We start from the raw sequence: 13885 nt of genomic DNA on the forward strand, positions 1-13885 counted from the left end.
GGAATTATTTGTACAACAAACAAAAATGCAAGATCATGCTGACCTTGCCTTTCTATCCTCTGATCTACAGGGACTTGTGCTTTTCTTGTTTGGCTGCAGGCAACAGTTTCATCAACCATAGCAGGAAAGGTCAAAAATGCAGCTGATGCTAGGAAAAGACAATAAAAATATCTTGTTAATGAAAAATGTGATCCAGGCTTGGAGGAAAATAAGTAGGAAAGCCTTACATAAGAGGCTTAGCTTTAATGGCCCTCTTTGACCACAGGAAACTATTTATGATAGGGGGTGCAAGAGTGGCAGCCACCCACTGTCCAATAATGGCAAGCCCTGTCACTGCGGCACCCTCACATTCACTGCCCTGCTGAAGCAGCCCCCTTTATGGGTGCCACCCGAGCAGGCATGTTTGTTTTCAAGATGGCTCCCTGATCAGTCTGCTGGCACCAGCTGACCACCCCTCTTACTCCTCAGAATTACAGGAGACGGATATGGCAGTCTTAAGGATTTTCTGCTGCATTGCTTTACATACCAAAATCCATGTTTTGATTAATACTGGGAGTTTTCCATTCCATTAATATTGGTAGGTTTGACCTGCTAATATTTTTCACAAAAACCATAATTCTGATATGTGCTGTAACATAAGTTACGGCTTACATCGGAATTTATCAGTCTACATCTAATGAGGGCCTTGCCCTGGTGCAGAAATGGTTCTATAGAATGGAGTGCTTTGCACTTGTACATCATTTGCAAAAGCATCATTGTCAGTCGTCTGTGAGGTGATAAAAAATCTTCTTATCCTAAATAAGCTGAGGATGAAATGAGAAAGCTGTGGTGAATGTTTTTTCCACTTTGTTCCCTAAGCTGTGGAATAAGCTAAGCCATCTGGTATTTAGGAATGCCCTTAAGACTTTTCCGTGTCAGCTCTTCTGTTGATGCCTTCTCTGTATGTGAGTGACGTTATACCCCTGTGTGGTGTATGAAGCATTTTCCGAATACAAAAACCAATCATACTCTAACTGGTCAGCTATCAGGCCTCTTTAGCTACACCTCTCGTGGCAGATGTGACTAGTACTGATGAGTAAAACATTATTTTCAGTCTCCCATACCTGGGGCCATTCACTTCCAAAGAGAATGGGTAGATATTGTGATGTGCCTGAGAGGCCCTAGGACATTGTAGGGTGTCTCTCAAAGGGGACTTAAATTTGTGTTACTCATTTTGTGGGATAGCTGCACAACTTAAGTCACTTTTTGTCATGTTCGCGTTTCATAGGACTCTTGTTTTCTGTGGTTCAGAAATCCATTTTCCCTGTTGGGTTGTCTTTCTCTACTTTGGTTTTGAATGTGAATGCCCATAGATGGTGACCCATCAAAGTAGCCTGTTTTATCTTTCTATTGAATCGGGTGGATTATAGGAGGACAGCCAACTTCCCTACCTCAGTGACGCCTTGCCTTGGAGCAGCTTTAGCAGCCCCTCAATTCTTCATGTCCCTTGAATGGAGCTAGGCAGTTTTTGTCCAGCCCTGGATCAGTAGACAAATGTCTGTCTAGATCAAATTAGCTGTGTAACATTTGGTGCCGTCTTCTTTACCCCTCCTTGTTTCATATGAGGGAAAGTCTGGAAATAGATATATTTGAAAATAGCAGGACGATCATTATAAAGTCAAAGCTGATTACCCTCCAGTTTCAACTGTGTATTCACTTCCTGCTGTCCAAAATGAGTCATACATTCTTATGTTTTGGCAGTGGTTCTTGAGTCACATTTTAAGTAGAACCTCTGAGCCCCAGCCAAAGAATGGATTGGACTAGCCTTCCAAACCACTTGCTAGTCAGAGATCATCCAAGACCAAGAACATGCTAGGACTGGGGGAAATCCCTAGAAGTTACATCTGTGAAAAACATTGCACTGTCCTGTATTGTATATTACCATACCGCAACTCCATGGCCAGACTATATGCCACGCTGCAACATCTGCTCTGAGAGCTAGCCATTCCTTAAGAAAAGCCAGTCATACCAGTGAGCTTTTGTGAGCAGCAGACTCTGAGGAGACACTAAATTGTTATCGCAAGATAAACAATACATTGTAAAAAGATGGGCCAGCACCTTGCTAGATCCTTTTGTGATTCAGAAGTAGTGTGTTTGCATATGCCTCTATCCTAGGGGTCCCTCAGGAGAGACCCCACCTCTTTACCTTTCTGTGGACCTGATATTCTGCAAGTATTCTCAAAGCTGTTGGCTAGTCCATACAGGTGTAACCTTTATAGAGTTGTTCTTGATTAAATGCACGAGTGCAACCTTAACTGCTGTTGTCCTTAATGTTGATGTCCTACTTGTAGTTGTTTGATCCTTTGTTTGCCATTGGTTGATCCAATACCAAAACATATTGACTACAACTGGCCTCCTAGGAAACTCTATACATTAGCCCTGCTGGTTTCCACTGATTAAGAAATAGCTGGGTCACATTGATTCTAGGGTGGGTGTTTACAAACACATGTTAGTAACCTGCATTACTCAAATAACAGATAGGGGAAAGACAACTATCAGAAGGTTCTTGTGTGCCCTTTGAGCAATTAATTGTGCCAAGGAATGTTTATATTGCTACAATTGCCAAAAGTGCTACACATGTTGAATTTGTTGCATGCATGCTTGTTACTGTTCTACTAATTGTCTTTGTAAATAAGGTTGTTATTTATGATGATTTTAGTTTCTGTCCAGCAATGTCTCTTTGAGTATAAGTATACCTTAGACTACTCAATCCCGCTACATCCTGATTGGAAAGTCTGAAAACAGGAGATCTGTGTCTTCTGAATGCTGGAATAACTGAACTGGAAATACTGTCACTAGTATGCCTGGTTCCTCTGGAAAAACAGGATGAAGGATCCCGATGTCAGGCGTGATCCTATAACATGCTGTAAAGATCAGTTTAACATGAAAAGGGACTAGAGTAAAATAATTGACTTACAAGTGTAGATGATTCTGAGCGGAGAGCCATGGGTCTTGGTCAACTGATATATGCACGAAGGCCAGAAGCATACATTTTGAAGGGTTACCTAAAGCCGACCCTTTAGGCGAGGCACCGATTCTGAAGATTGGACAAGCCTCTTAAATACCTTCTCTTGCCCTGTGATGCTTCTCTGCCCACTGTGCTTCCAGTGTTATCTGCTGCTACCCTGGCAGCTATGACCGAAGATGCAGAAGATATTCAATTATAAATGAGAGATACTTTGCGTAGAAGAATGAAGTTGGAGAGAGTTTGGGGTTAACAAAATCAAGAGATGAAGCAGAAGGACAAAGAGCCAGTTTGAGTGGAGCAGACTTGCTAATGCCCATGAGAGGCAGGTAGTCAATACTTTCTTGCCTAGAGGATTAGCTCTGGTAACCAGCCCTATCCACATTATGAAAAGGAACTACCTGAAACTGGATTATTGCATTTGCGTAGTTTTTATGGTTGAACACTTTTGGTCTGGCTTAAACAATATAGAAATGTATCATGAACAAGAAATCCGGGATTGAACTGACTTCTTTTAGTGTGAATTAGTGTATAATGGAATTACACAGGTGTGAGGGAAAGAGGTTTTGAAATGTTGAATGTGCCTTCATTACATGGCTTGGGCCAACCATTGCGAAGTACTACACATTTTTACATTGCTGAGAATGTAAAGAATGCAGGTTGGGAGACCTGTGTCATTCGATGAAGAGATGTTTGTTGGATTGTTGATTGATGCAATTAGTTTTTTAAACGATTACAGCAGAAGCGACGGTTGTTTGCGAGCCGAGTGAATCTGCAACAGGACTTGCCTGAATGTAGATTGCTCACCCTAAAGCTAGTTGCAGGGAATGCCAACAATTAGGGGACTAGCCAGTTGAGCTGGAATGCACTGGGTACAAAAGCACATTTGAACAAGGGAGCACAATAAGAGCTCAAGAGTTACAAGAATCAAATTGGCTATTCAACAGAGCTTTTTAACCTGCTACTCCTGAAGCAACTATTGATTGTTTGCCCAGTGTATCTGTCACAGCTAGCCTGAATCGCAGGTTGCTGACCCAAAAGCTAATTGTTGGGAATGCCGAAGAGTATGTGGCAAGTCAGTAAAACTGGAAAATCCCATTAGGACAGTGGGCTTCAAAACAATGCCCCAGCATTTCAAGAATTTAAGTGGCATTTCCCAGGCCACTTAGAATAAGGAGAAACCCGAGAGGCATGGGTAATATATCAGTGGTCACAAAGGAATTGGTACTGGATATGAATACCTCATCCACCATATCTAGAATCGGGTAGTTTGCTGCACTTAAGGTAAACAAGGGCATGTGAAAATAAACAGTCTAGGGTTGACCTCATACTCTTCCCTGCTCCCCGATAGCTACCCTCCTGGTTTCATATTAAGGAAGAATGTATATCTTTAAGGAAAACTACACACAAGTCCTACCTCTGAGAATTGCTGACAGCAGTGTGTGGTCCTGAACGGTGTCCATTGTGAGAAATAGCCAGGATTTCCTGAAGCCCATCAAATTGGATAGCATCAAGGAAACTCTTATAAGTGATGCTGATGTTAGCTGGTCCGTCATGCATGGTCTATCATTAGACCCTTTTAAATTGATGACTTTCAGCATTTAGATTCAAGCAAATTGGCCTGCTTTCAAGAATTCCATTTCTGAGTTGAACTGAGTTCGGAGGAGAGAGAGAGACTGGCACTGTCTTCCCTGTCATGGCAACAGTCAGAGTTGCATGCACGGTACCTGCATACCCAGACACATGTTCCAGAGTTGATTAACGATGTATCATCAGGGAAAGCTCTGTAAAGAACTGCCCTAAAACGGGCCAAAGGACTGGTAGTTTACTCCTTAAATGTTACATGGTATGCAGGGCTACTGTATAGTGTTCGTCTGTTCTAAAATTGGGAGCCAGGAAGAGGATGTTAGTCTTTCAGGCTCAGCACCTCTTTGTTACGTGTACATGTAACTAAGCAAGTAAGGATGACAAACAAAAGATATTTGCTCGTTGTTTTTGGCCGACTTACCAAATGTCTGGTGAGTCGGGGGCAAAGCAAGTCACCCCGTGTTTCCTTTCTAGGTGTGGATGTACATTTGCAAGGAATGTGATCAAAATTGTTGATTCCCACAACCCTACTGCCATTTGTGAGCGCAAATCTACTTTGGTGTTCATGGACTATGCAACATGGTTCAGAGACAATGCCTTTGAAAAACCCTGCCACCAGTGTTGTGACCAAGGTGTTCAGTGATGTGTATGTGTCTTCACAGGTTGAAGTACTTACAGTGATGGTTTCTCACTGTGGCACATTTTAATCCACATAAAAGCTGTGTGGGATGAGATGGAAGTTATATTCAAGTTATTTTCCCTCTGCCACTGCCAGACTTTGTTGAAAGTTGCATCAAGAGGCTGTCAGTACCAAACATGCACGGAGACAGACTTGTCCTCAAAGATCCCTCAAGGACTTAACCTTCATGTCCCAAACCCAGCCCTTTCATGGTGTTCAGACCCGTGATTAGGGACAGACATTTCTGATAAATACTCCCAACTGCTGATCCCTCAACTTTAGCCCAGTCACAAGACTGGATTCAGGTTGCATAGCAGTGCTCCTGTGCACCTCTAGGTGGTGCTCTGTGGCTCAGCATTCACTTCATTCCTCCCCAGAAGTTGGAGAACGTAGCCACATATGTGCAACCCCTTGGTGCAGACTTTAATACTTTTCTTTATGCACCCGTGAACACTTATCAGGATCTCTGCTCTCTTTTTCATCCATTTGAGGAGTCTTTAAAATACCATGGTACAAGGTAACGATGTCCCAAGCCAAAACCGCAGGGTTCAAACCATGACTGTTGAAAACGGGTATCAGTGATGAACCTGCAGGGGTGTGCCTTTAGCATATGGACTTGGAACATGACAAAAACTCGTGTAATGAATTTACAGTCATGATTCTGAAGATGAGCCAGAACTGGGGAGCGAAGCTGTACATAGTCGACCATTGAAATAAGTCACTTACCTTGTTTAAGTTCTGCTACACGTTGAGGACACAGACCTGATCCCACTTTCGAGGCTTATCCTGCAACAGGTGTACTTCGTAATTGAAGTTTTCCGGTAAGTCAAAGTCCAAATCCAAGAGTAAGCACAAGAAGATGAAATGGGACTTAACCCCATCCTACCTCTCCCTATCTAAATAGAAGTCACAAGGGCTTTAAGTTGCTACCAGATCTAGCTCCAGATCTCAGATTGAGAACCAATCCCACAGTTAATCCGGATGTGCCCAGTGTTCCGCCACCATCGGCTAAGCTGCCTCAAGTCTAGTCCTTTAAGGAAGCCATGGTGTGTATTTTTGGCACTCTTTCGGCTCCCTCTATTATGCTTTTGGGCCCCAAGAATGTGAGAATATCTAGCCTGGTTATCACCTGTGGATCTGTCTTTGATGACGCTTGAGCCCCTGGAACCCGTCTCAGATTCCTCACAAATGAAGGTGCTGACTTCTTTCCAGTTCCTAAACCTACGCCGGTCCTTTCTTCCTCATTGCTGGTACTGGAGATGGATCCCCTGCCAACTCCTTTGTCTGACACTGAGCCAAATATGCCCATCCCCCAACCAAGATCCTGCTGTGACTCCACTCAAGCGCACCTGACTACCTTTCAATCTGACTCCGACAAACACTGCCAGTTCCATAGTGCCATCTTCCTCAGTTACTCCACCCGCTTTTTGGTTCAGACTCTGACACATTTTCCACCTCTTGGAGATTACAATGGAGATGATGGGAATGATTAACCCCCACATTATGATGATGTCAGTCTCTCTATATGGATTTACAGAAGATCAGTGGACTTGATACTTCCACTGATACCTGGTTGATTTTCCTTCTTGGGCCGTCAACGGAAGAGAGTACTTCCTTTGCCGTAGTTATCAGACATGCTGCTGAGGTCTAGCTTTCTTTTGTGGCGGTTAAAACAAATCTGCTTACCGAAGTTATTCTGCCTCGGCCACCTTCTTCTGAGTCGTTCCTACTGTTCAATGAAGCCCTAGGAGACACCATTTTGGGCACTTAGTCTAATCTTTGCTCAGCAGTGAACAGACAGGTGGCAAGAGTCATAAGTCAGCACCTACTGGGACTGATTTTCTTAAGCAGTATCCAAAGCTTGATTATTTGGTGGTCTGAGCTTCAATCAGCAAGGTGAATACTAATACATTCCCCATGATCCTCCAACCTCTCTCAGGCAGGAGGTCGAAAATAATTGATGTGTTTGGGAAACTGAGGTTCTCTCTAGCCAGCCTAGCCTTGATCTTTCAGTACCAGTTATCCACAAAGCTGTTGTATGGGTGCCCTCTGAGACGAGGCCAATGAGATCTTGCCAGTGATCCATGAAGAGTTCAGGGCCTCTTTAGCCTAAACCATTCAGGATGTGACTAAATATATAATTCGAGCGGACTTGGATACTGCTGACTATTTGGGGTGTACGTCCGGCATTAGTATGGTACTATAGCACTAGACTTTGATGAGAGCTACAGGCTTTTCTGAAGATAGGCAGGTGTCCCTCATATGTCTTTTGATGGATCCTGGATTTTTGGTGAAAAAGATTATTTTGGCCTGGTGTGCTTCAAGGAAAGCTAGGTCACATTGCACTTTTTAGGCATTTCGACAGGTAGTTCCTCAGTTTCAGTCCGTATGTGGCTACTCCAGAGGCTTGGCATATAGGCAGCACCTGGTGCTCCTCAGCCCTCACCGCAGTCACCTCAGCCCTTGGCCGGGGACAGGGATCAGGTAGAGAATGTGAAGGACACCATGGGGTCAGATCTTTCCAGTCTCCCTCCCCTGTGGCATCAGTCTCCAAGCCATATTAGTTTGTTCTTGGCAGCACACAACCACACCTTGGCAGGCAGGTTTTGAAATTTTCTCCCAGAGTCGCAGCCCACCTTATCCAACTGATAATCCTCCAGGTCGTCCATCAGGCCTATGCCCTCCTGTTACTTATACAAAAAAGAGATTGTGGGGAGTGAAGGAGCAACATTTAAAGTGTGAAAGATTCAAACACAAAGTTGATTAGTCATATATAGTTATGTTTACTTAGTTCAGCAAATGAACTTCATATACATATGAGAGTTATCAAATAGTTTGTTTCATTTTCAGGCTGTATCCATTTCCACCCCAAAAACATAATTTAGATGAATCATAGATCAATTATTTGAAAACCAACCTATTGTGTCAATAACAAAGTTATTAAATGCAGCATCAACAAGTAGCCATAACTCTGAAGTAGCCAACACGTGTTTCGCGAAATATCCGCTTCTTCAGGGCTCATTCAATAAATAGAGCATCTCATCAACAAGCAAAATAACTAGGTGCATCAACGGAGTGTTGCATGTATGGTGCATCCACAATTAATTTCCATGCATAATTATATTCATGATCTTATTCATGCATCTGAGCGTTCCAAAATGTGGCGTTCGGATTATAGCTCCATGGAAGGGTTACAAAGTACGTCCTCCTCCTAAGAATGAAGGCAGCTTGTTCCCGCATGAATCATCACATCGTGTCTCATACATCAGGGAAATCTCTCCGGCATGGTCCAGCTCTCAGAGGGAACTGCACAGGATCTGCAGTGGTGACTTAACAACCGCGATTGGGTCAGAGGCAGACCCCTCTCCCTTCCCCAACCAGATCACACAGTAATAACAGATGTCACTTCTGGGATGGATCAGCAGTCTGGGAGAGGTGGAGATCGTAGAACTCTGGTCTCTGGCGGAATATGGACTCCACATCAACTTGCTGGAGCGCCGAGCGATTCACTTTGCATTGAAAGCTTTTCTCCCTTCCATCAAGGGAAAGCTGGTTCAGGTGTTCATGGACAACACCACTGCCATGTGGTACTACAACAAACTGGGCAGGATGGGGTCATGGACCCTCTGTCAAGAGGCCCTGTGTCTCTGGACATGGCTGGAACAGCTTGGCATATCCCTAGTGGTTCAGCACCTGGCAGGTTCTCTGAAAACCAGGACAAACAATCTCAGCCGTTAATGCCTAGCGGATCACGAATGGCGTCTCTACCTGGAGGTAGCGCAAGGTCTCTTTCAGAAGTGGGGAGAGCTGTTCACCTCTGCCGAGAACGCACTGTGTCAGCAGTTTTGTGTGCTGGAGTTTCCCAGATTGGCTGTGCATTCCATTCATCATCTGTGTCTCTATTGCTTTCTCACCCTAAGTGTGCCTGGTATGCCCAGAAGTGGGTCCCGGGCTCACTGTGCCACTGGATTAAAGCTAGCCTGGCAGATGAGGTGGTGCCCCGAAACCGGTCCTATGATGCTTGTTTCTGGTCCAGGGCGGACCTAACTTGGCAGTTCAGGCTGGACTGTTCCCATGAGGCACATGGTCAAGACTGATTTGCATATGGTTGGGTTTAAACTGGGGTGGCATGGTGAGCAAAATAATAATGAATTTAACCCAGATCTATTGACTGGGGGTGAATGTTTGATTTGCTCTGTATTCCGTCCATTATCTGTGCGTCTTTTGCTTTCACGCCCTAAGTGCACCGGGTATGCCCATACGTGGGTCCCAGGCTCACTGTGTCACTGGATTAAAGCTAGCCTGGCTGACGAGGGGTGATACCCCGAAACCGGTCCCAGGATGCTTGTTTCCGGTCCAGAGAGGACCTGGCTTGGCAGTTCGGGCTGGACTATTCCCATAAGACACAGGGTCAAGACTGATTTGCATATGGTTGGGTTTAAACTGGGTGGCATGGTAAGCAAAAGCACAATGGATTTAACCCAGATCTATTGACTGGGGGTGAATGTTTTATTTGCTTTGCATTCCGTCCATCACCTGTTTGTCTTTTGGAGTTTCCAAGACGGCACTTGCTTGGCGAGGCTTTTCGTCTCGAGTGATACTCAGGCCTCCTGTCTGCCTTTCCACCAATACCACTCCTGTCCAGAGTGCTCAATAAAATCAGGAGTGACTGGGCCCAAGTCTTTCTTGTGGCTCCGGACTGGGCACGGCGGGTCTGGTAACCTGAACTTCTCCAACTGAGCATCAATCTTTTAATCAGGCTGCCCCTTTGGGAGAATCTTCTGTCACAGCATCAGGGGAGGGCCCTCCACCCGAATCTGTCAACTCTTCACCTTCTAGTGTGGAGGTGGAGCAGCAGCATTTGACAGCATTCCACTTTTCTCCCGAAGTCTGTGATGTGATTTTGGCAGCCAGGCGTCCCTCTACCAAGACTGTGTATGCCAGCCGGTGGCAGATATTTGTAAAATATTGTGCAGAACGGTCTATTGATCCTCTTTCTACTTACCCTTCTCAAGTCATTCTCTTTATTTTGACCCTTGCCCTGCAGGGCTTTGCTCAGGGCATTCTTAAAGGGTACCTTTTGGCCTTGTCTGCCTTCTTGAGGCTGCATCACCAACCCTCTTTATTTTATTGTAAACAGACTTCTTGAAGGTCTTGTACATATGTTCCCACCTGCTACATTCATCATGCCTCAGTGGGACCTTCATTTGGCTCTCAACTTCCTGATGTACGCTCCGTTCTAACCTCTGCTTAACTGCCCCTCCAGCTGCTTTCCATCAAAACAGCCTTTTTAGGGGCAATACCTTCTGCCAGGAGGGTGAGCAAGTTCCAGACTCTGTCATCCAAGCCTCCGTACCTTACCATCTTCCCTGATTAGTTGGTGCTTCGCACTAGGGTCTCTTTCTTACTGAAATTGGTAACACCATACTACGTGCGGCAATCAGTCACCTTGTCCACTTTCAATGCTCCTCCGCACCTCCCGAAAGAAGAGAAGCGACTTCACTGTTGAGACCCAAAAGGAGCGTTGTTGTTTTACCTTGACCGCACTAAAATATTCTGGGTGGGCAACTAATTCTTCATGGGGTATGTTGGATCAAAGAAAGATCGTGCAGTGCTCTTGTGCACTGCACGATCTTTCTTTGAACCTATCTCGCGGTGGGTTGCCCTCTGCATCAACATTTGCTACGGTCTGGCCAAGAAACAGCCTCTTGAATGTTTGAGCTTATTTTTCCAGAGCTAGGACTGCCACCATAGCGTTGCAACGTGGTGTTCCAGTCCTTGACATGTTAGGCAGCCACATGAGCATCACAGCACAATTTCACTAAGCACTACTGCCTGGACAGTCAAGTCCGCAGGGATGTCCTGTTTGGCCTCTCTGTCCTGCAGGACGTCCTGGTCCAAACTTGTCTGCCGTTCTTCCTTTGGGGATGGTATTGCTTGTGGATCATCTATTCAAAGGTAAGGAATCTGCGGCTAGATGTTTCTATCAGATGGACAAGTTACTTCCCCTGGGTAACGCCTTATCTGGTAGAGACATAATCCAGCTGCAGATTCCTTACTGACCCACCCATCCTTCTTGACTGCTGACAGGTTTTTAGGGTCAGGGCTGATCCCTTTCAGGGCCCTCGTTCTAACCACATCACTGTCAGTGCACTTCATGCCTCTGCACTCCTGGCATGGAAAGTCGTGGAAAGTAACTGACGTCAGCGAGCCAAGGTGGCTCCTATATAGGTGATGCGGACTTAACTGCCGACGCGGACTATGCCACGATTTGCCAACCAATGCCACCTACTGGCGTGAAATGGTGTTGCTTGAGCAAAAGTCTTCCAGATCTAGCCTGACGTCTGGGATATTCTAAAGTAAGTAATCTGTGGCTAGATTATGTCTCTACCAGATATGGCGTTACCAAAGGGAAGCAACTTATCCTTCAATGCCTTACGATAATTCTTTTCATCTAGGGCATTGAAGTTTCGATGCCATAGCTGCTCAAGGCATTTACATCTCTTTATTTGCATCCAGAGCACTTTATTGAACCAGAAAATCTAAAGGGTAACTAGTAGGACCCTAGCCCTCACTCGACCGTAATACAGTATTAACCTGATTGAATAATGTGCAGCGTTGCTTTAACAAAGGGGGAAGATCACCCAACTTCCTCAGTTTAACCAAAAGATTGATTTCAACCAATAACGGTCTCAAGCACACACAAGAAATTCAAATAACAGTTCAGTATTAAGTCTTGAACCATCAGATGTTCTTTCGTTGTTTATTATCAGCCTCTTGGCAAATCTTTGAGCCAACAAGTATTTCATTGTATGGGGTATCATACCCTACAACTTCATCGGGGCTGTAGAGTTTTCGAAAGACTACTCCACTCCTTATCTCTGGTTAACTTTTCTATGCAGAGTGTCAAATCCAAGATGATAGCATTAATCCATTCAAGTCAGTAAATTATCTGCTTGTTATTCGGTATGAACAAAGAACCCTTCTCAGCCGCCTTGCTAATTTGGAGCATTCTCCCTCAAAACCGCGTTATCAGTATTGCACAAGCAAGTACGCTTGATTAGTGGCGTTGAACCATTCAGCTGAGGGTTTAAGGCGTTTAGCTGTACATTTAATCATAGATGCAATAAGATCGAGCGCACAGTAATCCAATTCTCCCTCACACTTGGACGATTTGCAGCTAGGGCATCCGTAAAGGCAGCAGGGGTAACCTTCCTCAATTTTTAAGACTTTCTCTGCCTACTTCCACTTGCAATATGTATTGGAGTGGATAGGAAGATCTGAAAATGTATGGCGCAATGGTCAGACCAGATCAGAGGCATAGGAGATTCCACTCTCGCTCCAGCAAAATGGGAAAAAATCGGGTCCAGCATATTCTGATGTATCCATCAAAAGAACAAATTACTTACCTTCGGTAATGCTCTAATGGTCTGGTGGATACTGTCTTTAACCACAGATTCTTCACTTCTCTCCCACCTCCCCGTTCTGTGGAGGTGTCTATTTTTGCCTTCTAAATAGTTTCCTCATTAGAGATCTGTACATTGGTCCCTTCAACTGTTTTATGTTCTGCGTCTGAGGGCGTCGAAATAATCAATTAATAAACTGATGTTGGAGTTGTGGGCTCATATTTGGCTCTGCTCTGTCACTTCCAAGACGGAACAAGTTCAACGCTGAGCAGAGCTGCATAGCACCACTACATGACGGTACACAGGAGCACTGCTGTGAAACTTTCCGGATCCACTCTGGTGCCTGGAGCATATTCTAAAGGTGAAGAATCTTCAGTTAAATAGAGTAACCACTAGATCGAACATTACTAAATGTAAGTAACAATGTTGTTAATTATTATTTTTTTTGTGGCTCATTCTTTTAACTTTTTACTTTTTGCATGCTTTATTATTAATTCATACTTCATGCTTTTTTCTAGTCTTTGTATATAACTGTATGTTATTGGTTTTATAGTGTTGTTTACCCAAAATAAACATTTGTTTATGAAAAAAATAATTTTAAATGATGGTAAATAAATGTGTTTATTAATACCCTTTCCATTCCTCATTCAGAATGTCTCTGCCAATCAGTGCAACCCACCTCGAGTTAAACCGTCAAAGCAGTGAACTTTTCATGGACAATGGCTTCTCTCCCCTGTGCCAAAGAATGGGTGCAATGGTTGCCTTTGATAAGTTTGAGGATTTCACAAGGTAGGAGAATAAATTACTAATTGCACACATGTGTCATTGAACCCACGCCATGCAACTGATCTGACCTTTGAGAAGACATAAAAGGATAAGGATGATGTGGGTTTGGAACTTTGATTTAACAATGCTATGCAATCTATTTATCATGAAAGTGTAGCCTTTATCAAGTTTTTCTCTCGCTCTCTCGCTCTCTCGCTCTCTCTCTCTCTCTCTCTCATACATATATGTGTGTGTATATATATATTTGTTTTTCACAAAATGTTCTGACAAAACGGAGCGCCTCGCGGACCCGGGCCCGGTTTGAGGTGTGTCAGACACCTCTTAACATCCACAGCAACACGCGCTCCTTCAGCAGCATAATCCGGGCCACACCAACAAATGCTTGTCTTAAAAAAGATTTCTTTATTTCAGAACAATAGGCAT

General features: G+C 44.2%; 1 protein-coding gene across 9 annotated transcripts in view; it reads left to right on the forward strand.

Annotated features, from left to right (window-relative positions):
* ACACB (acetyl-CoA carboxylase beta) overlaps window positions 1–13885 on the forward strand; it is a 2187049-nt gene that overhangs the window by 1067172 nt on the left and 1105992 nt on the right. For all 9 annotated transcript variants that reach the window (XM_085633342.1, XM_085633341.1, XM_085633344.1 and 6 more), the window contains one exon: window positions 13328–13465. In XM_085633342.1, the coding sequence (XP_085489468.1) occupies window positions 13328–13465 (138 nt within the window). The remainder of the gene's footprint in view (window positions 1–13327; window positions 13466–13885) is intronic.

This window comes from Triturus cristatus, chromosome 11 (genome assembly GCF_964204655.1).
Source record: "Triturus cristatus chromosome 11, aTriCri1.1, whole genome shotgun sequence".
In the NCBI taxonomy this organism is placed as follows: domain Eukaryota; kingdom Metazoa; phylum Chordata; class Amphibia; order Caudata; family Salamandridae; genus Triturus; species Triturus cristatus.